Source organism: Ruditapes philippinarum, unplaced genomic scaffold, assembly GCF_026571515.1.
Source record: "Ruditapes philippinarum isolate M1 unplaced genomic scaffold, ASM2657151v2 ctg3012_1_1_1_1, whole genome shotgun sequence".
In the NCBI taxonomy this organism is placed as follows: Eukaryota; Metazoa; Mollusca; class Bivalvia; order Venerida; family Veneridae; genus Ruditapes; species Ruditapes philippinarum.
The window spans coordinates 36,238-60,643 of NW_026863763.1; the positions used below are offsets into that span (position 1 = coordinate 36,238).

General features: G+C 32.7%; 1 protein-coding gene across 2 annotated transcripts in view; it reads right to left on the reverse strand.

The window, feature by feature from the left end:
* Positions 1–20,219, reverse strand: part of LOC132723264 (sushi, von Willebrand factor type A, EGF and pentraxin domain-containing protein 1-like) — a 43,281-nt gene extending 23,062 nt beyond the window's left edge. Inside the window, exons 1-12 of one of the 2 annotated variants that reach the window (XM_060707939.1) lie at positions 19,934–20,219; positions 18,640–18,825; positions 17,071–17,247; positions 15,565–15,675; positions 9,798–9,890; positions 9,517–9,604; positions 7,861–7,955; positions 7,435–7,638; positions 6,608–6,823; positions 2,869–3,084; positions 1,378–1,487; positions 854–992 (exon numbers count right to left, since the gene is read on the reverse strand). In XM_060707939.1, the coding sequence (XP_060563922.1) occupies positions 854–992; positions 1,378–1,487; positions 2,869–3,084; positions 6,608–6,823; positions 7,435–7,638; positions 7,861–7,955; positions 9,517–9,604; positions 9,798–9,890; positions 15,565–15,675; positions 17,071–17,247; positions 18,640–18,825; positions 19,934–20,030 (1,732 nt within the window). In that variant the 5' untranslated portion in view covers positions 20,031–20,219. The remainder of the gene's footprint in view (positions 1–853; positions 993–1,377; positions 1,488–2,868; positions 3,085–6,607; positions 6,824–7,434; positions 7,639–7,860; positions 7,956–9,516; positions 9,605–9,797; positions 9,891–15,564; positions 15,676–17,070; positions 17,248–18,639; positions 18,826–19,933) is intronic. The other variant, XM_060707940.1, reaches the window with a different exon arrangement.
* Between the last annotated feature and the right edge of the window lie 4,187 nt (positions 20,220–24,406).

Sequence of the window (24,406 nt, forward strand, 5' to 3'; positions counted from 1 at the left end):
TAATAATCTGAAATTTTGCACATAAGTTATAAGTATAGATCTACATCAAATGGAGTAATAATCTCAAAAAATTATTCCCAGTCCACCTCAGTGGAGTACCTTTAAGCGGCGTTGCCACAATGTCTCGTTTTAAAGGAACATGGTGAGTGAGGTTTGGTGCACCATTTACCGTTCCAAGGCGGCGCCCCTCTGTGTTCTTGAGATGTAAGTTTTGTTGCATTATACTGTTATGGTGACAGTTGTTTGTGTCCCTTGTTTTTTTGTTCTCGTCTACCGTAAGTATCTTCCCTTTTGCCCCTATTGTTTAATATGGCCAATCCTTCCGCGAAACTCGAGTGCCCTTCCCCTGAGCCCTTTTATGTTATGGGCCTATTAATTAATCAATTTTTTGTTTCTTAAATTTCTTTTTCGTTTGCCATAATTATTTTTTTTAGTATTATTTAAATGATTATCCTGTCCGTTCTTCTCCTTGTGCCTAGGCCTGTTTTTCTGTTAGGGCCTCATGGGGGCCTTGCCGCTGACTTTTGTCATTGGCTTGCGTCCATAGAACGCCGCATTTCCTTGTTGATCTATCGTACCAAATTTAGCATTCATTGTATAAGAGACTGAACATGAACTTCAAGTTGTTACTCTATTCATTCATATAATTATAAGAAAATCCACGACACTCTGAATGGGGAAATTTAGACCAAAGGGATTTCAACAATCTTGGTAGACAAATACTAGACTGATATATATGTCAAATATCTAAGCTCTGTATTTAAGCTTGATAGGGTCCTTTTGTCAATCAGAGTTATGCATGTAATGAATATTTTTAGGAAGATCATGAATAAAAGAACGTTTAAATCCTTACTTTCAAAACACACTGGGAACTGGTTTTTTGCCTTCTTAAACTTTCCTTTTTCACATCTGGCCATAAATCTTCTAATGTATTTCTTTGAATCCTTAGCATACAATTCGTATTGCTTTGTATTGTTACAACGCACCTCAATCTAGCAAAAGATAAATACACTATATGAAAATAAGATATATAAGTGACAATGTATAAATCATATATTTGCATCATAACGCACGAAATACTTATCCCGCACATACTATTAAACTTATAGATTTTATTGCGATGGTACGAAACTTTATAAAAGAAACTATTAACATATTATGTGAAGCATTGCAACGGCTTTTCTAAAGTCATTGATTTAGGCTTTTACTGTGAAAACATCGTTACGATTGATTGCTCAGTAAAATTGTATTTAATCATTGTGCTTGCCAAAAGAAAAACAATAAATTTTAGTCCACCCTTGAAAGCGTTTTGGTGCAATTGTAGGTTTAATGAATATATTACAAAGCAAAAAATAAAAACGACGTTTGAATACTTACTTGATGTCTTGAATTAATATAATCAACTTTAGCTTGAATTGTTGCCCTCAAAACGTGATTATAGTAGTAAGTGTCTGGGTTGGTCGGATATCCAACGAGCGAACATTTGGCTGCAATGAAAAATCAGACAGAATATCTTCTATTTTATTTTATCTATCTTTTATTTTTGAAATGCAGTAAAAATGTACTATATATGCAGATAAATTATATACTATTTAGAGCAATAATTGTATCTAAAATGACTTTATACATAGAAAAAATGTAACCGATTGAGGCTTTAATGCCTGACGTAAAAACTAGAAATGTGTCCATAGGACACGGGTGCCACACCACTCCACTGTTTTGTCAATCGTATGAATTTAGGTCAAATATATTTTGGGCTACATATGCCATAAATTGAAAACTAAAAGTCATTTACTAAGTCAAGTGCAAGAACTTTACAAATACTGAATAAATCTACAAGCAAACCCAAAGGTCCATAAGTACATGGCCGACTGACATTCTTGTAAACGGTCAGACCTACAGGTCAAATATGTTTTGAGTTATTATGCATGAACAAGTTGAAAATTGCAAATTTATACTAAGTCAAGGACAATAACTCTAACAAAACTGACGAAACTCCACATGCAAAACCCCAGGTGCATAGCTTCACAGTGATGTTGATATTTTTCCTGTAAAGTTGGTTGATTCTTACTCAAGTATTTGAGGAACAAATAACTAAACATAATGGAACAGTTTTCACTAAGTCAAGGGCAATAAATCTAACAATACAGAATAAACCAACAAGTGAGACCCAACGTGCACAACTTCACAGGCTGCGCAACATTCCTGCTAAGGTTCATGACACTAGAACAAATACTTTTTGAGTAACGAGCGACACAAGTTGGAAATCGTAAATGTTCACGAAGTCAAGGGCAATAACTTTTAAAAGACTAAATATATCCACATGAGAATACCAAGCTGCACAATAACACATGCTGATCAACATTCCTGTAAAGTTTCATGACTCTAGGGCAAATGTTTTATGAGCTACATTTGACACAAGTTAAAAATTGCAAATATTTACTAAGTCAAGGGCAATAACTCTAAAAATCAGAATAAATCTACAAGCGAAACGCCAAGTGCACAACTACACATGCTAATCAGCATTCCTGTAAAGTTTCACGACAGTAGGTCAAACACTTTTAAGTTACGTGCGACACAAGTTGAAAATTGTAAATGTTAACTAAGCCAAGGGAGCCAACTCTTAAAATACTAAATATATCCACAAGAAAATACCCAGATGCTAAACTACACATTCTGATCAACATTCCTGTTAAGTATCATGACTCTAGAGCAAATACTTTATGAGCTACGTGCGACACAAAAGAGAACGGACGGACAGAATGACGGACAGACAGACAAGGGTAAATCTTAATGTCCCCCACCCTAAAGTGGGGGCACAAAAAATAGAGGAATAAATTCAGACTTCAATAAAGTGTAAATGCATACCTTCTTGGCATTTCGGAGCATCTACAATCGTTCCCATTATACACTGCCTTTTCTGCGAAGTTTCTGTACCTTGGCCGTTTTCATCGTAAAACGCAAAACCATGTTGACAGAAAATATTAATATTTGTTCTACTCTGGATTTTTGTTGACAGTTCTACTTTGGTTTTGTTTTCATATTCTGCATAAGCCTTGTCCAAGTCGTTTGGATCACATCGTCCTGAAGTACAATGCAAATTTATGATCAGTGTATGTCGATCGGAAAAAAAGATGAATATGATATAATCCCTTCTTATTTCCTAAAAATTAGGATACTGAATGCTGTTACAGGTTTAAAATGGAGCGACATTAACATTTAATAAGTGCTCTCTTAAGACCAGTGCTCACCACTTTTAAAAAGGGTTTCTTATTTTTATATGGTCATATTTTCGTTTTCTTTTTCTCTTCTATTTTCTCAAAAGGCGTTGTTACAATAATTTCTACTATGTATGTTAAAAGATATGTAAAAGGAATAGAAGCAAGAGCTGTCCAAAAAGACGCACGTTTCATTATTTTCCAGTTAACTGATTTTTTTCTAACCATTAGTGTTATTCAAAGTAAAATTCATGCAGACATTGACCTGGTGATACAAAAGCATGTGGAAGAATTTCCTCAATCAAATATCCTGTTCATAATTAAAGCAACTAGCCAGTCACAGAAACTTAATCCATACAATAAACATAGCTCATACTGACTCTAAACTTTAAATGTTATGCCTAAAGTAAACAGACACAAATATCTACGTGCAAAGTTCACTTTGTCAATGCTCATGCATCTGACTGAAAGGCTAGTTTAATATTTTGTTATTACAAGTCCAATTGATTTCACCATTGACTCTTTGATTTAAAACTGCGATTGACATGAAGATCTCTTCGGGGTATATACACAAAACAATTTTTCAAATTCTTATGTCAAGATAGTCAATTAATGGTTTTAGTATGACAGGTCCTAGGTCCTTTGACATTTTACCTTCTGGTGAAAACAAAGGAATGGGCTTTAAAATACCAGTGAAGGTCAATTTACCCAGTTGCAATTTCCTAGGTCAATAAACTTTATTATATGGTCCGTTTTACGTGTACAGGGTTCTATTCCCATGAACTGTTCACTCTATTTACAAAACCTTTCGACAAATCAAATTAAAACGTGATTCCCAGCTTTGCTGTATTGTTATGCTTTGCGCTTTCAAGGTATGAACCAGTCTGGCTTGAGTCTGAGACATTTGGTAAAATGTGGTTCCCATATTCAAAGCGCGGCACATTTGGATACGGCAAAGCTGACAGCCACATTTGGATTTTTCGAAAGATTTTGTAAATATTGTAAACTGCAATATTTTTTTTGTTTATTTCGCCTGTTTCGTGTAGGATTTTGGTGTTAAAATTAAAAAAAAAATGACCATCATCGTGGAGAATAATTTCTATTGTGTCGATTGACAAAAAAGATTTTGAGACAATATCGGAAATGTAATTAAAATACAAGATGAAACTGAGGGTAGGGGTGCGAATTTCTGACCGGTGATTTCATAACAGGTTCCTAGTACCAAACACTTTGCATTACTTGCAGCTTAATGTTTTGTTATTACAAATCTAAGTGATCATGAACTTTCATCGTTTGACCGGAGCACAAGTGTCGAAGCTAACTAAGGTAAATCTACACACAAAGTTAGAATTTCTAAGGTCCGTTCACTTAGGTTTATATTGTTTTTGTATTTCTGCAATAATCATTACAGGTCCCAACAAGAGCAATGTTAACAAGGCCATCTCCCTCCGAATGTGTTTGCTTCTTGGAAGAAATGTATATGTAGTAGAGCAGAATAGTTCAATTTTAAGAGGTCTATTGGTAATTAAAACTGATGGCTGAAGTGATAACAGATTTGAAACATATGTGAATACCAATTCCCTTTTTTCCAGATATCAAGATCAAATGTTAAGGTTATTGTGAGCTCCGGACAAAAGCTATGAAAAACAAAAAGGACATACACTAAAAGTTATAAAGTGTAGAGTTTTCATTCTTGTGCATAGCATTCCTTCTCAGTAAGACCTATGTACCTAAGAAGTTTCAGGTTGACATCTCAAAGATTTTTTTGAGTTATGCTCTGAACAAAAATTAAGTATGAAAATTAACAAAGGGTAATGCAGGGTGGGTCATTATTGTGTGCGGCACTCCTCCTCAATGAGACCTATTCACCTGATTCACAGGAAGTTTCAAGTTGATACCTCTAACACTTTTTCAGTTAAGTATAAAAAATAACAAAGGTCAATATCTCAAAAATTATAAAGTGTCGAGTTATCATTCTTGCGCATAGCATTCGTCTTAAATAAGAGCTATCCAACTATGAAGTTTCATGTTGAAATCTCAAATACCTTTTGAGTTATGCTCCAATGAGGTAAAACATTAAGTATGAAAATATTGAAGGACAATAACTCAAAAAGTATGAAGGGTAAAGTTTTTATTCTTGTGCAGTGCACATCTTTTGGTGAGATATACGAGGGATGATCAAAAATTAACCGGACTTTATAAATGATTCTTAACCTGTTAAATGAATTTACATAACAATGCACGGAAAATAAATCGGAATCTATCCCCTAAATGATACAAAAAATACCAACAAGAAATATTAACAAAGAAAAAAGTTATGCTGTTATTGGCATGCACATGTAAAGCAATGCGGCGCACGGTATAACTTTAAAATTGACGTTAACGACGTCACAAGCGTATTGTCCTTAACGGAGCAGATTTTTACTCATTCACGGAGTAGGCCAATATGTGGTACAGTCATGTTATTGATGCGGCGGATCCCCTGCCTATATATATTTCTGTACAAGTGGGTATTATATTGTATTGTTATAGAATGAATGGTGATGAAGAGCCCCTGTAATGACGCAAACTTCCGTTGTTTCCTTCTGTAACTTGATTGTTGAAAAAATCGCACATGCAATTAACTATTTTATGTATTACAAATAATGTAAAATAATGTTGCTGAATTATAATGTTTCATTACATACGAAAAAATAACAGAATAATACAACTATGATCAAAATTGTCATTATTTTAAAATAAATAAAACGCATAGCCAATTTGAACAGTGACTGTTAAATTGTTGACACAATTTCTCCATAAGACTATTGCGTAAACAAAAGAAAATAATTGATACCAATTGTAAACCAAGAATACATTACATGTAATTAATGCATTAACTATTATCATTTTAAATCCTCAGAGTTGAATGCACCCTTCCTTAGTGACTGTCGAACATCGTTGACAATGTCCGCAGTCAATCGACTGTCATTTTTCAACGTCTTGGCGATTGACGTCACAAACGTCCTTGAAAATGTCTTTTTTCTGTCTCTCCCTTACTTGTTTTCTATTTCTCTATCATCCTTTCTTAATCCTTTAAGCTAATCAAAAAATATGCTGTGGCTTTCTGGAACTTTTCCCTTGATAGCCATAATCTTTTTCTACATTTTAAACAGTTTCTCGTCTTACATTTGACAAATTTTTCATATTAATCGATTTTCGAGACATTCCGACGGCATAGTTTTAATGTGAGTATTTCATTAACATGTGACGTTTGAATTGTGATTGTAAATATAAATATGGTTTAAATGAAGTCATTTTTACTGACAACGTCAAAGATATGGTACATGACGTTTTGGCGTATATTGTAACAATAACAATAATAATATACTAGAAAAATAATGTAAGACCTTCTTGGCATTTCGGAGCATCTTCAATCGTTCCCTTTATACACTGTAATTTCTGTGAAGTTTCAAGAGCTTGGCCGTTGTCATCGTAAAATGCAAAACCATGCCAACAGGAGACATAAATATATGTTCCACTTTTGATTTTTGTAGTTTGATCTACTTTAGTTTTGTTTTCGTATTCTGCATCAGCATTATCTAAGTCGATTGGGTTACACCGTTCGAAAATTCAAAGCAAATATTATGATCAACGTCTGTCCTTCGATATAATAAAATTGATTATTAAATAATGTTTTTCTCTAAACTGTATGATGCATTTGTTTTTGCAAGTAAAGTTAGATTTCACAGATTGAACACTACATGCACTATTATGAGTAGTAGACAAGGATAAGAATAGCTAAAAGGAAGTATTGAAGATCGTTCAGTACGACTTTACTGTTGTATAATATACATGTTTCTGGTACTTTAGTTCTTCTATTTGTATGTTGTTCTAGTTTTCCTACTTGAATACAGTACAATAACCTTTAGGATTCGAAAAAGTATCGCAGAATTTTGACTAAACGATTATAGAGCACATACATTAAACGTTTCAAAATTCAATTAACTGTAGAAATACATTAAGAAACAGTCTCATTATACGTATATATTAGGGTTGGTGTAGAGTTATTTAGAAGTTTATTTCACTTACGAAAAGCTAACATCATGAGTGCTTATGTGCGTGACGTAACCATTTGTATCATGGTCTCATTGTGTAATTACGTATTAATCTTGCATCGATGAGATGATGTTATGAAACTGAATATGAGTAAATCTGACACAAAAATAGAATAAACCTTCTACACATTCCACCCTCGGCTCCAGTGTGCCATTGTTGTTCCGGGTATTTGTACATGAGTCCTTGTAAACTGGTACAATGCCATCTCTTTCAACTTCAAAGCCTTTGTTGCAGCAGATCCTGTATGATTCATTGTGCAAGACTTTGCCTCGTTTCCGTCCCCTCAAAGTCCCATTATTTGGAACATCTCTGTCGACTTTTTCTAAGGTAAAAGAATATATATTATACAGTGTAAAGTATTAATGTAATATTTTAAGTATGTAATAATTCGATCATAAAAGATATATTGTGCTTCCAAGCACTTGAAAGAAAGATACATATTTGGACATTTAAGATTTGGCGACATCACAATTAATTGATATTAAGCATATCTATTCAAATTTGATAAACTGAGAATTTAAAATTATTTGTAAAATCTACTGACTGAAGCACTTTGGAGGTGGGGGTTCCCATCGTAGATTATTTTCACACGTAGAATGCTGAACATTGCTTGGTATCATAGAGTAATTTTCGTCACAACTGAAATATAAACCAAATGAGTCAAGTACGGAGACTTCAATAATTAAACAAAATGGATATTTTGTTTGACTGTTTTTATTCGACATTCTGCATGTTTCACACTCATTTTTTTCAACAAGTTAAAATCGGATTAATTTGAAAGCCGATCTTGAATAATCTTCATTTGAAATCTAAAGTGTCCTAATTCACATTAAGATGCACACCGCGTATAATTCGACATTTTGAAAAAAAAACATCAAGCTGTTCACGATGATGAATTATCAAATATTTGAGACAGAAGTTTTTATTTTCAAAGCAACATATCAAAACCGATAACACGTAAAATAATGATCGCTACATAACTGAATATATGCCGCGTGCACTCAGCGTCTAGTTGACATGCATGCAATGTGTATGCAATGGGGGGAAAATTTAGTCTTGCCTATGTGTTTTTGTTGTTGTTTTGTTTTTTTTGTTTTAAGAAAATCATACTGTTTAAAATTTTCTTATAAAAATATCTGTTCTGATGTACAACATGTCACCGACCTACAAGGATTTAAAATAAACGTTTAACTAAAGTGATAGTGCCATGTTTGAATGTCATATTCTTTATGTCATTATCTAATCGGCCAGTCTATAGTCTAATGATGAAAACCAAATTCGGACAGGGAAGAATGGCTATGACAAATACCCCTAAATAAATTCCAGGCCAAAATGCAATCTTGTCTTTAATCAAGTAATTTAATTTTTATAAATAGATAAACAACACGTAACTAAAAATTGTTTATATATAGCAATTTCATCATAATTATTATTTGATATTACAAACTTATTTTTGCTATTTCTTAAATAACAGAACAGTTCGTCCTCAGAATCATTCGAACATTATGCAATTAGCTCCAATATTTAAATGGACATATTCTCGTCGCAACGGAGATACTTTTCTTTAGCTCTGTCTTTGTCTTATACTTATGTTAAATATACCAACCATTTGTATTTACTTGTTATCCAATTTAAATTGCTTCGACCAGACTTTTCAAACTTTGTCGCAACAGTCTAACATTTTAGACATGGCATAACTTTGTGAATATTTATGCATTAGGTTTTACTTTTTCACAAAAATATGCAACGAATTTAATAAATATCGATCACAAACCAAGAACATGAAGAAAACCCGATTAGTGCTTCGAATATTCAACTTTTATAGAAAACACCTATCAAGGTTGATTTTGTACATTTACTGTTGACATCATTTGGCACCGTCTTTGATGTGTATCATGAGCATATAGCTTGGATATTTCTAATCAGAGTTTAGAATATGCAAGCGACACATGACAGCCAATTTACTTCCAAGAAGACAGAATGCTTTATACACCTCTACGGATTCAGATAAAAAAAGGCATCTTATGAAAATTGGTGAAATTTATATGGATTTTTATGAAAAACTGTATCAATTTATTAAGCACATTTTTATCTAAACTTCTAAGCAAGCCATACTGCTTTACTCTGCAAATGAAATAACTGATTTACAAACCAGAAATATCTTAGTGATAAATATCAATCCGTTGTTTATTCACGTTACCTGTAAAATGCTTGCGAGTAGAGATCCCTTTTGCCAAAGTATTCTACACTACCTCCATAAAAATCCTCTATCAAATTGCATTTTGGCACTGAAATGTGATACGCAAAACAATTTAACGTAATTATTAATGTAAGCTTTCGAAAGTTTTCTGAACGTGTACCAAGTTGTGAGTAAATATCAATCGATAAAGTTGACTACTTTCAGTACTTAATTTTGACATTCACGTCTAAGATTCTTCATATACACTATATAAAAATACATTCAAAGCTATTGAAATTTACCTTCACAAATTGGTTCTTTGCCACTCCATTTTCCATCAGACTGACACGTTCTTTTAACTGTTTTAAGTTGTGTATTGCCGTTCAGGTAATAGTCTTTGAAATGTCAAAAATAGAAAGATAAAGTTTCAATATAAAGTCACCGGGAAAGCGACTGGTCCAAGAGTATTTATTAAGCGGAAACACTTTATATACATTTGTAGTTCTTGTGTTTTGTCGCGGGAAATGTTAAATGTGTAAAATGAATAAAGAAGATTTACTCAAAAATTAAGGAACAGAAGGTTATGTACAGTTCTTATGTACTGCACTTCTACTCAGTTAGATCTTTCTACCTACAAAAGTTTTAAGTCTTTACCTTTTAAAGTTCTCCAGTAATGTTCCAGTGTAAAAATGAACAAGGGGTGATTACTCCAAAATTTGGGATGGAAGTGTAACGGTTCTTACTCATTGCACTTTTACTCAGTAAAAATCAATGTTTTAAGCTGATACCTTTGATAGTTCTCAAGTTATGTTCCGGACCAAGTTAAAAGTGTAAAAATGAACAAATGGCAATAACTCCAACATTAGGTAAGGCAGAGTGATGGTTCTTTTGCACTGCACTTCTTTTCAGTAAAATATATCTATCTACAATGTTTTAAGTTGATTTCTTTTATAGTTCTCAAGTTATGTTCCGGATTAAGTTAAAAGTGTAAAAATGAACAAACTCCAACATAAGGTAAGGCAGAGTTACAGTTCTTTGCACTGCACATCTTCTCAGAAAAATATATCTATGTACAATGCTTTAAGTTGATTCCTTTTATAATTCTCAAGTAATGTCCCGGAAAAATGTCCAACGCGTAAGAATTTGCAAAAGGTTATTACTCTTAGATTAGGGGAATGGGGGTATTGTTCTTATGTCCTTTTACTCATTCAGATGTATCTATTTACAAAAGTTGAAGCTGATGTTTCCTGTACGTTCTTAGTTATGTCCAGGACAAGAAATCTACAACGGACCGAGGGATCGACCACAAACTTGTTACTGGGTCGGGTGGGGGTTGCGTTCATTGAATGCCGCCTTTTTTGTTGGTCTTATTTATCATATTGTAAAATTAGTAATTTTGAAACCGCAGATGTGTTCATATGGCGGTAATCATGGAACCTTCAATATGACTCCATGAAAAGTCGCATATGGTCCCCAAGTAAAATACTGCGTGTGCCCTAAACGTGAAAAAACAGTGGGCGAAACTAAATAAAAATGAAATTTGAAAAGGGATCAGAGGTTATCAGGCCTGGGAATCAAAGCTGCGTCGTACCCTACAAAATGTAAACAAACGCCGCCATCTTGGAACGAAAAAGGTATGTTTTTGTTTATAACTCTTTTTGTTGGAAATAACTGAAAGACAAGATATATGTATTAACACGCTCCACTATTTTCCGCTTCTTTCGGAATATGTTGTTTGTACAACTTTTTTGTAAAACAAAAGTTATAGCGAACTTGCAACTCGAAGCGGGACAGAACTGTTATGAAATTTTGTGGATACGACGCAGTTCATGTTGCTTTATCCATCGTTTTTTCCTTCAAATCAAATATATACTCATTTTAGAGTTTACAATAAACCACAAAATGTAATTTTGCATCATTTACTAAAATTTCATTGAAAAGAAATGTTTAATTTCCAAGAAAATAACGATTTGTACGAAATGATACGACACAGTTAAAAATAATATATGATACGACGCAGTTGTATTGTTTGGCAGTCTTTTCAACATGGATAATTTTGGCAATATAATTATGTCTATTTTACCGAATAATCACTTGCGCTAGATAAAAAGCCCAGATCATTCGCGGTTTATAGCAATGCTTTTGATTATTTAGATAACATTGTGTCATGTCCAATATAACATTTAATTTGAAAGTTTACATTGCGGAAGCTTCTTTTCCGTTAAACATGAGCATGTTACTTAATTTGTCATATTATCTAAAATGATTTCTTATATTTTCATGTATGTTCATTAGTATCCCTGTGTTTGGCATAATATAACAGTCTATGAACTTGAATCTAAAAAAAGTTTGGCTAGCTACGCTCTTAGTAAACTGTGGTTCTGTATGTTCTAGGTAATGACTTTCTGTGTGGTTTTATTTTAAACTTTCACTCCACATATAGCTTTACTGGGGACAAGGACCTCAGGTGGGGTTTTGTTTTGCATTATTTCAGGCAAAATGTTGCACCTGCAGAGAACCATCGACATTTTGAATCTAGCTTGATAAGTTTTCAACACGAAAGAATCAAAAGTCCCTGGTGGTTTTCGAATTCACAGCAGTTTAGTGCAAGTGATTTTAAGTCAGTAAACATAAACAGCTCGGCCTCGGTCGGACACATCTGTCTGATTTTTGTCCAAAAAAAAAATGTTAACCATGGTCTTGATTGTCAGCTGTACAAATAAGAAGTTTTATTTATAAACTTCTGGCATGACGTTTTAAGATGTAAACAGGGTGTAATCCTTTTTGAAGTCATTTTCTGATTTTTTTTTTTTATTTTATGTGTTAGGCAATTCATTATCAAATAAAAATCACATTTTAGCATGAAGATATGTGAAGATGCCACGCCTCTAGTCTGTGGAAAATTTGATATGATATTCTGACCTTAATTTTTCTAATTCTGGCTTTAAATCAATATAGGGATAACTTCTTTAATAATGTTGAAACATCATATCGCGCATAATTATATCTGTATCAAATTTATCGGTGCAAAGCGTAAAATACCTTTGCAAAACGGACACCTACTTTACAAAATAACTTGTAGTTTTATCATTTGTAACTGGATTTTAAAATTTTAAAGTTTTTAATGGAAAAGAATGATACTATAGTGCAAATATCTAATTATTTTTCAAAAAAAAATCATTCCGTAGACCTGTTCTCATCGGCGATACGACAAAATCAGCGGCAAAGTTCCAAGGTGCTGAACATACACAAAACGAATCGCTAACCCTACTTGCAAAAATATAGCGTCAATTTCCGCCAAATCCGTTATTACTTGTCTTTTACGCGCCGATTTTATTGTATTCATTTCTTTATAATCGGTGAGAACAGATGAGCTTTATTATTTGAAACTTAAATCGGTATTTGAAATAAAGTATAATTATATTCCTCCTTTAAATGAACGTTAATTTGTTCAAATTATATTATGAGTAACATAGGAAGCCACGCAATTTGCGAATGTACCTCTCTTCCGAAAGCAAGAGACCGTTTTCAGAATTTGTATTTCTTTCTGTTTTTAAAACTAAGGTTAATCCGGATTGATACAGGGTAATGTTTATGACAGGTGCTTAAAATGCGACCTAAAAATGAAGCCTTAAAAGAATTTTTATTACATTTTCCATTTTCGTGGAATCAATGAGTGACCTCTGTTTTTTACTTAAATTGTATACAAGGTCACTTGTGCGCATTCATAATGATCAAAATTTCGCAAACAAGAAATGTTGCTGAACGTTACTAGCATACTTTACACATAATTTAATAGCTGAACCAATATGCAGCTTGCAATGAAAATACAACTGCGTCGTATCATATTTTATTTTCAACTGCGTCGTATCATTTCATACAATTTATTATCTTTAATGGAAAATAAACAATTCTTTTCAATGAAGTTTTAGTAAATGATGCAAAATGATATTTTGAAGTTTATGGTGACCTCTGAAACGAATATATAATTAATCTAAAGAAAGAAACGATGGATAAAGCAACATCAACTGCGTCGTATCCACACAATTTCATAAAAATTCTGCTCCGCTTCGAGTTGCAAGTTTGCTATAACTTTTGTTTTACAAAATAGTTGTGCAAGCAACATGTACCGAACGAAGCGGAAAATAGTGGAGCGTGTTAATACATATATCTGGTTTTCAGTCCTTTCCAACAAAAAGAGTTATAAACAAAAACATACTTTTTTCGTTCCAAGATGGCGGCGTTTGTTTACATTTTGTAGGATACGACGCAGTTTTGATTCCCAGCCCTGGTTATGAAGCCTGCATATGACATATATGAAGTCAAAAGACAAATTTAAAAATCAGGTCATATATCCTAGGAGGTTGATTCAACAGTATTCAAGTGAGGAATACTGAAACCATCCAGCAAGAAAAGGCCGAATAGAATGAACTTAAATACCACAAGCACAACAATAATGTCGTGCAGAACGATCTTTAAGGATCGGAAATATAACATCCCTGATGGAATGTACGGGGTGACTTTTGACAGCCTCCACACGGCACAAACAACGCTGATGTGACGATAAAATAGAGAAAAACAAGAATACTTGTATACTTGTAAGTGAAAACTACCGTCCACGCCCCTTAGCACCGGCTTAAGCAGTGATCAACATTTAACATGAACTAGTAAAATTTGGAATTTTGAAACATCAGCAGACGTGTTTATATGGCGGTTATCATGGAACCTTAAATGTGACACGTTAGTGCCATTCCATGAAATCGCCATATGAACACATCTGCAGATCCTTGAAGATCGTTCAGCACAACATTATTGTTGTGCTATAATGTTGTGCTTGTGGTATTTTCAGTTTCAACTTTTCGGCATTTTCTAGTTGGGTTGTTCCAATATTCCTACTTGAATAATGTTGAATAACCCTTAGGATATGTTGCCTGCTTTTAAAATGTCTTTTGACGTCTTATCTGTGATACGCATGCTTCATAAACTCTGATCCCCGTTAAAATTCCATTTTTTCCCATTGTTTTCTCGCTTAGGGCACACGCTTTTTATTACTTGGAGACCATACGCCGCTTTTCATGGAATGGCACTACTGTGTCACATTGAAGGTTCAATGATAACCGCCGTATGAACACATCTGCGGATGTTTCTAAATTCAAAATTTTACTATTTCATGTTTAAATGTTGAATTCTGCTTAAGCCGGAGCTAGGGGGCGTGGACGGTAGCTTGCACTTTCCAGTACCGTCCATGAACAGGCTCAATCAAACCGAGCCTGCAAAAATTTCAATTTTGCCGTGTTGGGCTTCTTTAGGGATTCTGTATTTATTTATTTTTTTCAAAATTCTAAATTTGACAAGTTCATGTTAAATGTTGAATAGTGCTAAAAATCAGTGCTAGGGGGCGTGGACGGTAACTTGCACTTACCAGAACCGTCCATGAACAGACTCAATCAAACCGAGCCTGCAACATTTCCAATTTTGCCGTGTTGGTCTTTGAGGATTCTTATTTCTCTATATTTTACCCAAATTAATAATGAAATCTGTAACGTTCCTTATATCACTTTTACAGACTTTTGTATTCGTCATGTGCTTAAATCGAGAACACAAGTTATATATCTGTATTTTGTATCATAGTTTTGGGTCCGTTCTGTTGAAAATATGTCCAAGTTAATCGTTATATATATATGCACCTTGCGTTAATTGGAGTGCGGGCATTTGTTACCCGCACACCAGAGCCAGCCCATTGATTGGCTCATTTTTGCTGGGGTTTATTTCTTGTGACGGCAAAGCAAGGGAATGCGACAGAAATATCATATTTAGATGCTCCTTCAGGGAAAGTGTTTTTATGTTTGACTATGATACAAAAGAGAAAGAACATCAAAACACTCGGCAATCTGAATAATACTCGGGGGCTACGCCCCCTCGTACAAATCAGATAGCCTCGTTTTCGATTCTCCTTCTATTACTTACAACATTTTATGAAAGAGAGAATATTGATATTTCACTATTCACACTTATATCGTTTTTGCATTCAGAAATACGAGTCAAAGGCAAAAATGCAGAGGTTCTTACGCCGATCGCAGGTGTATTCAGCAACGCTTTCATAGTTATTTGCAAGGCCATCACTTGTATCTTGGAATATACTGCCATGCTGTATCTCAGGTAGAGTTGGACATAGTATTGCTAACAAAAGAAACGTAAAAGGTGTGAACATTTTTTTGAATACAACAAACGTTTAAGTAATCAATAAATCAAACAAACAATAAATCAGACAATCAACTAGTAAATAAATCAATATTAATAATGTTTATCTGAAGGACTGGCGGATGAATATACATTGAAGGTTAAAGTTGGACACATCATGAAATAATTCTTTGTATTAGAGCAACAAGTACAAACTGAATGTGTTTAATCGATTGTGTTTCATAGCATTCCTTTCCTGTTTTGTATGTGATATCAAAAATGATGAAACTGTCTGGACTATTACAAATAACTCCTTTCAACAGTTTGTCAACGGGTTCAAAAGAAAGTCCGGTGGGGACATTTAAACTTCATAAATTTCCGATATCATCTTCAAGAAATTCCCGAATTGAAATTCACGAATTTGCGATTTAAGCATCATGATTTCACGATTTCAAATTCACAAATTCACGCCTCCAACTTCACGAATATTCACGATTACAACTTTCCGAATTCAATTTCATGAATTCACGATTTCAACTTCATGAGTTCAAAACTTCAACTTTATGAATTCATGATTTCAACTTCACATATTCACGACTTTATGAATGAAGTGGAAATTTTTATTTGTAAAGCTGAAATCGTGAATTCACGAAGTTGAATTTGTGAAGTTGAATTCGTGAAAATTTGGTAACCCGTTTATGGGCTAAAATTTGTGAAAGGAACCAAAATTCTGTGTAAGCTTTTTGTATTGTAGTTATGTGGTGCTCAGTAAAATAAGATTAATAACACGTGACTTTCGGGGTGATAATGGAATTGTCAACCTTTGAACTGTTGTTTTACCCCCTTGTCTGCACTTCGGGGTGGTTTACCAGCTCTCGGGTTGGCATTTGTGGCTATGATACCGAATGCTATGATAAATTAGTAAAATGTCATCCACTTTACAAAAACTATGAACTAGTTGGTTTTAAACATATTTATTTGAATTCGATTGCAAAACAAGTTCTTACAAATTATATAAATCACTTTCGAGTCCGATTCCTGAAACCAACCAGTATTGGTGTCATATGGTCGTGACCCGAGTAAGGCTCGGACACATAATCTCTGGGTTGAGAATCAGACACCTTAACCACTAGGCCACCGCTCCACTTAAACTTATTTGGGGGCCTTTACCTTTAATTTATGAAACATCTTTTTATACATTACAATGCGAAACAATGTTATTTTCATTTGCTTTTTTATCACAAACATATGTACTTACATTGACTTTATTATTAAAAGACAAGATAAAAAATCATTACAATAAAAAAAAATTAAATATAAAACCTCATTTATAATTTTAGTTTATTTCACGTATAAGTTAGTCATTTGGGAATTGTATACAGTCTTACTACTTACGGTCACATGTAGGTCCCTGTGGCGGACTCCATTGACCATCTATCCTGCACAGGATTTTGTCACGCCCTTTTAACTTATAACCGGTGTTACACTCAAATTTCATTACATCTCCTACAGCGTAAGTGGTATCAAGATGCCGTCCGTTATCGGGATGCGGTACCCAAGAACATGTTATTTCTAAAAAAAATAAGAACAATCTTTCTTTTGTGCTAGTATGGGTTACAACCAGAATAACCGATTTTTCTTAAAATTTGTTATTTTGTCGTTTCCGTTGATGAAATGGCGCTTTTTACCTTTTAATAGGATAACATGGTGAATAAAAGCAAAATGATGCAGGTTACTTAGTTAGACGTGTTTTGAGTTTACAAATGGGATTTCTATCGATCAGTGCTTATTCTTCTTGTTTCACTTCAGTCAATATGTTCATGAAGAGCGTTGCAAAACTGCAACTTTTACATAAGAACGACACAAGACATGAACAAAATCAAAACAGCACCGACAGTCAATATCAATAGAAGTCAATGACAAGTGCCATGTTTGAAATTACCTTGTACCTGTTCCTACACCGTGAGCATTAAATTCTATAAATACAGCTGAGTAATATATAATAGTTTATTTATAGAGTTCTGTAATAAATTGATAATTTATTAATATATCTGTGTAATAAATGAAATAGTATATAATGTATTTTTCTCTAGATTTAAGTTGTATACTGGAGTGATATTCACAATATTTTAAGTTTATAAATGTAGTAAATATACCTACATATATTTTTCTTTAGAAACGCCAAATTTACGAATAAAATTAATTTAGAAAAAAGATCCATATATAAGACAATATTGTTTTTCACAAAGGAAATAATAATTCAAATTTTAAAAAAAGTATGTACAATATAGCAAAATTTTATCAACAAACGTCTACCCTGTTACCAAGAAAATGAGAGCATATTCTGCAAATGTTGACATGTTATATGTAATTTTGCTATTTATGATGGACAGCGTATTGATATTACACAAGCTGACGACAAACTTTAAACTGATCTATTAGTATTATCACTAAAATACTCCTAGTTACTAACAAAATAGATAAGCCAATGTGCACATGACAATACATTTACTAATTTAAACATCTAAAGTATCATATAGAAAAAAGAATAAATCTGGATGCGTTTCATGAAATTAGCAAGGGAGAAAAAACCTGACTGATTCTCTCTCAAATCAATTACTGTAGAAGAACATTGAAGAGTTGCCTCTCTTAGATTGGATCCATCAGCTGTTATATACAACTAAGAGGAACCTGATTGACTCGCAATCCGCTTCAATAAAAGCTTCATATTTGTAGGAAATCAAAATTGTACTATTGTGCTCTTATGTCACAAAAGAAAAATAACACAATTTGTATGTAACATGATTCTCATTATAAAGTGTTCCGTTTTTCAATCTGTGTCACACGAAACAGGAAAAGGTTGTGTTGCTATTCAATCTCCTAACAGTTAAACGTTAGCAGCTGTTGAAAAATCGTTTAAAAATACAGACTTAAAAATATTTTAAGAACAGCGGTTTTACGTACGATTGCATGTAAAGCGAACTTCCGTCCAAATAGTATTTCTGCACCACCTTTCCCTTGTTGTACCTTCTATCGTGTATCCAAGCTCACAATCATACTCTACTTTATCTCCTTCTTTAAACTTTTCTTTATTGGCGTATTTCTCTCTCAGTACTGCATGTTGCACCTCTTTCGGTTTTGCGCATTTTGCTTGTAATTCAAAAAATCATGAAATTCATTTGATGTCTTCAAAGTGATCAAACAACGGTAAGTAAATGAGAGTGCCTATTATGTTAACCGTGTCTTATCTCCTTTAGGTATTACTTTTTTTAATTCGAACATGCATTTTATAAGAATCTACAAGATCGTAAGGTATCTCCCTGCTATGCCCAAACAGTGGTAAATGACAAATGTGTGAATTACAACCACATTAATTTCTAAGCCGAGTAAGCCCCAAATATCAATAAAATTATAACAATTAAGTAATAGAAAGAGCACCAAAACACGAGGCTATCTGATTTGTACGAGGGGGCGTAGCCCCCGAGTATAAATCAGATTGTTGAGTGTTTTAGTGTTCTTTCTCCTTTGTATCATAGTCAAACATGACAGCACGTTCCCTGTTGTCATAATATGAAACCCCAGAAAAAAAATAACCAATGAACGAGCATTTAAATATGATATTTCTGCCCCTTTTCCTTTCTCTGCCGTCACAATATGTAAACCCCAGCAAAAATGAACCAATCAACGGGCATTATCTGGAGTGCGGGTAACTGATACCCGCACTCCAGTTACCGCACTGTGCATGTATATGTATACGATTTAACTCTGACACTTTTTCAACAGAAAGGTCCCCAAACTATGATACAATGTAATGTTATGTACGAGATTAAAAGATACGTGTACAATACGCAAACAAAATGGTTGCTTCTGTTTCGCGCTTATTATTTTTATACAATGACTTATGCTAAAGATTTAGTATATATATCCGAAACGCTAGAAAGTGAAAGTAACACAGAAATGTAAAAAATGAGATATCCCAGACAGTGATTTTATATTTATCCTTCGAATAGTCGATTTAAAAACTAGTTAATTTATTTAACACAGTTTCTTCTGTTTAAGCTTTCCTAGTGTCTAATGTGAAATATTATTATAAATTATTCTATTTACACGTTAAGATTGCAATATTACTAGCTTACAGTCTAATTGATTCATTGACATTATGCTTGTAAGAACTGACAATGAGAGATTATGAATGATGACAAGATGTAAATAAAACTATAAACAGAACAAAAAACCTCGAAGATAAGAGTAAGCTTACATTTTCTGCCTGTCCTCTTCCTGTATGCCCCTGCCTCGTCCAAGTAAATTATCAATAACAAAAGCAAGACAATTGCCCAGTTTTTACAGATTATCATTTTGAATGTTTTCCTTACTCCACCATTTAACTTTCGATTCCTTCTGTTACTCTCCGTGTGTACACTGCATAGTTTTTATATGTTTGTTTTTCCCGTACGAAAACCGGATATTCATAATTGACAGTATAATCACCCTATGCCTAACTTTAAGGTGTTTCCTCCAGATATGAATGTTATAAAACTGTATAATGGGTTAATGGTTTAACAACCAGGCCCGGATAAAGGTTTTATATTACCGACTGGGGGTCATAAAATTTCGTCAGGTAGTAAGGCATATTCCAGAGAGGGTAAGCATTTTTACTCGTTTTCCAGAGAGGATCACGACTAAAAATCTGTGCGCGATTTTCACTTTTAAAACATAACCCTTCCCCCTACTATAATCCGCGCTTGTAATTGTAGACTATCTAACATTCTAACAACAATTACCTGCATTCTAGATATGAAAATCAAAATGAGTAGTAATTTCTAAACTTATTTCTTAATAAACTGCATCTGGATATTGTTCAGGCATTTAAGAAAGGTTCTGATTTTGATTTTTGAAACACATTTTCAAAGTTAAGTAAATAATGAACTTTGACCTATGATTTTCACACTTTAGTAAAAGGATTTACATCTCCTTATTGCTCGTTTTGTTGTCTAGTACGATTAAATGTGATACGCGCTGTATTCAACTAAAACGTAGTAATTTTAATATTATCCATCAATTGATTTGCTTTAGTGTCGAGTTTCGTACAAATATCTTACCATCCTACACAACAGAATTTATAACATTTCAATGTACGTAAAAAAGATATCTTCTTAGAACTATAAGTTCCAATGAACTTAAATGCCACGCGTTACGCAATTCATGTTCGTTTGCATATGGAAATTGAACTAACGACATCAAATCGTGAAGCGACGGATGTTTGCACTCATATATAAAATAATCTGGTAACATGCCCGTGCGACCACGTGCATTTATCGACTTTTGTCTTATGCGACCAATGTAACCCCCCTGATCAGTTTCTTTCAATATCTATAATGTATTATGCGACCTTTGTTCAACCCGACCAGCGATCACTAATAAGATCAATCTTTTCATTGGGCGACAACTGGTTTTTTTTTCGTTTTAGAGATTACCGCCTCGTGATAACTACTCAAATGTCGACATATTAATGTGTGAAAAATTCTATTTCCCAAACAGCTTTAAGCGTATGCAACTGAAATTAGATGATGCGTATTATCCAATAAACCGATGGAACCTAGCACGCTCCGCCCCTACTGTAATGGTGTATACTCTTCTCTGTTGATATTGAGACTGCATTGAATTCACTTTGAACTTGATTAATCGTTAATCGTTAATAAAATTAATCATTACAATTACACTTAGTTTGTTTATTTTTTAAAACAAGTGACAAATGCACAACAGAAAGCATCCATACACTTAACATTGTTAGTGTCGGGGACAAAGATGAGTTTAAAAATTCTGGAAAACTATCAAACATGTAATTCTACGTAACGAATCAAAACTAACCAGACAGTCATTTCATTTTATTTTAGCATCTATATAGATTATCGGAGTGTTATAATTATTACACATTAATATAAATGTAGTTGAACTTATGTTGAAAAACTTCCCCACCCCAAAGGAAAGCTCTCATTTATAAATTTTGACTTTTCTTATGCTTTGTTTTAAGAGTTGCAGTAGGTGTTTCCCTTGCGTGGTCGCTGAATACACGTTTGACTGTAGTTTGCTTAAGGCACAATTAATGCACATTTGAACAGTGACTAAAAATACTAGTCTAAATAAAATGCAATAAACATAAGATGTATTCGAAAACATTAAAAAATACAGTCTTTTATAAGCATTTGTCACAAATATAGAACCAGACATGAACATCCGTGCAGTCCGACCAGTCTATATTCTGCTGTTTGATCAACTTCAAATTTTTATTTTGATATCCCCAAAATTGATAATTGACAGTTAAAAAGATGAAACCTGTCAAGTCTTTTGTAAAAATCTAGCTGGATTAGGGTTACAGCAAATATGATTATTTCATCCGTTTCGGAAAAAGTTTGCTGGGAAAGTGGAGAGCCGTTTTATGGTTTACGTGAGAAATGTTGTGCAACTCAATGTCCCTAGCAGTAGCTTGAAATAAGCTTAAGTGTCAATTTCCCACGTAGTCATCCATAAATATAGTGTACTAATAAGTTTTTTTTTTTTTTTTTTTTTATAAATACACGATGTTGCTATTTTATGTTGCTGGTCTGTTATTATTTGTTCTGTCATATTTGTCTCTTTATCCTATACAAACAACTTTTAATGTTGTAGTGGAACATTTATCAACAACATAAACAAAACTAACACATTAATGAAAATATAAAAAGTTATTTAACGGAGTAAAAAGTATTTCTTGGTGTAAATGTAATCCTTATCTGCATTAACTATGATAAGAGCATAATAACAAAAACATAATAACAAGAAAATACTAACAAGTACATAATAAAAATAATATATTTACAAGAATATAATAACAAAGGCAATTCTTTTAAGGGCATAATAACAATAACATAATTACAAGGACATAATAATAAAAAACATAACAACAGAGGCATAATAACAAGAACATAACAACAGAGGCATAATAACACGAACATAACAACAGAGAAATGATAGCAAGTTCATAACAACAGAAACATACAACAGAGAAATAATAACAAGAACATACCACAGAGAAATAATAACAAGAACATAACAACAGAGAAATAATAAATAGTACATAACAACAAGGACATAATTAAAGAACATAACAACAGAGGCATAAAAACAAGAACATAGTACCAATAATATAATAACAAAGGCATACTATAAAGGGCATAACAACAAGAACATAATAACAATGGGTAAGAAACAAGGGCATAAAAAGGACATAAGTACATAATTATAAGATATTATATAACAAAGACATTAAAATAAAAGTATATTATAAATAACCTAATTACAAGAACACAATAATAAGCGCATTTAAACAAGAATATAATAACAAAAGCATAAAAAACAAGAATATAAGGATAAAATCATAACAATTAGAACATGATAAGAAGGACATGATAACAAAAATATAAAAACAAGGACGTAATGATAAGAACATAATTATAACAAAATAATAACAAACACATAATAACAAAAACTTTTAAACACAAATATTATTACAAGAGCGGAATAATAAGAAAATTATTATAAGAACATAATAATAATAATAATAATAATAATAATAATAATAATAATAATAATAATAATAATAATAATAATAATAATAATAATAATAATAATTATAATTATAATTATTATTATAATAATAATGATAATAATAAGAATAAGAATAATAATAAAAAAAATAATAATAATAACATAACACCAATAACATAATAACAAGAACAATGATAAGAACATGATAACAAGAACATAATGTTAAGAACATGTTTACAAGAACATAATGATAAGAACATGTTTACAAGGACATCATTACATGTTAAAGAATAAGGCTTTTCCTCCATGATCATAATCAAAGGTTAAAATTCTTCATTAGGTAGAAAAACAAGATTGTATTCTTTCTCAAAATTCACAGAAATTTTTTTTTCATTTTTAGGGGGTACTTGCTTAGTTTTGTTTTATATCATAATTATATATATATATATATATATATATATATATATATATATATATGTTTTGCGATAACTGACAATTAACTGCATTAATAGAATTTATTTATTTATTTATTTATTTATCATTTATTTATTTAATTATTCATCATTCATTCATTCATTCATTTTTCAACAATAATAATTATAACATTTACACATATTACAGTTATAATCGTGAACACATTATTTAAGGGATCCGTTCAGTTTTGGAGGGAAGTCTGGTGATTAAAAAGCATATATTTACAGTCTGAACACAACTTAGTGTTGTATTGCTTTGAAAAGTGTACATCATATGTCTATTGAGGTCTTTATACCTACTAATTAAAGATTTATGTCAAACTAGCTACATGTAAAATACCCTTCACAGTGCCCTTTAAAACAAACAAAGAAAACTTTGAACTACTTAACGTATCCTGCGTTCGACCTTTAGGTCATGAGGTATTTATTTATGTTATTCAATACGGAATATCCGGTTAGAATTCCAGGTACTAGTTAACCAATTTATACTTAATCTTAGAAATGAGTGGTGTTTTTTTTATCGAAACCAGGATCTGCGAACATATTTCTTGGAAAAGCTAGGTCAAAGCGTTAATCAGGTCTGTTTTAAATTACTTCGGAATGCTTCTGGATTAAAGCGAGGAAAAAGTCTTGAAAGAAAGAAATAAATATTATTTAACCAGATGTACACTTTT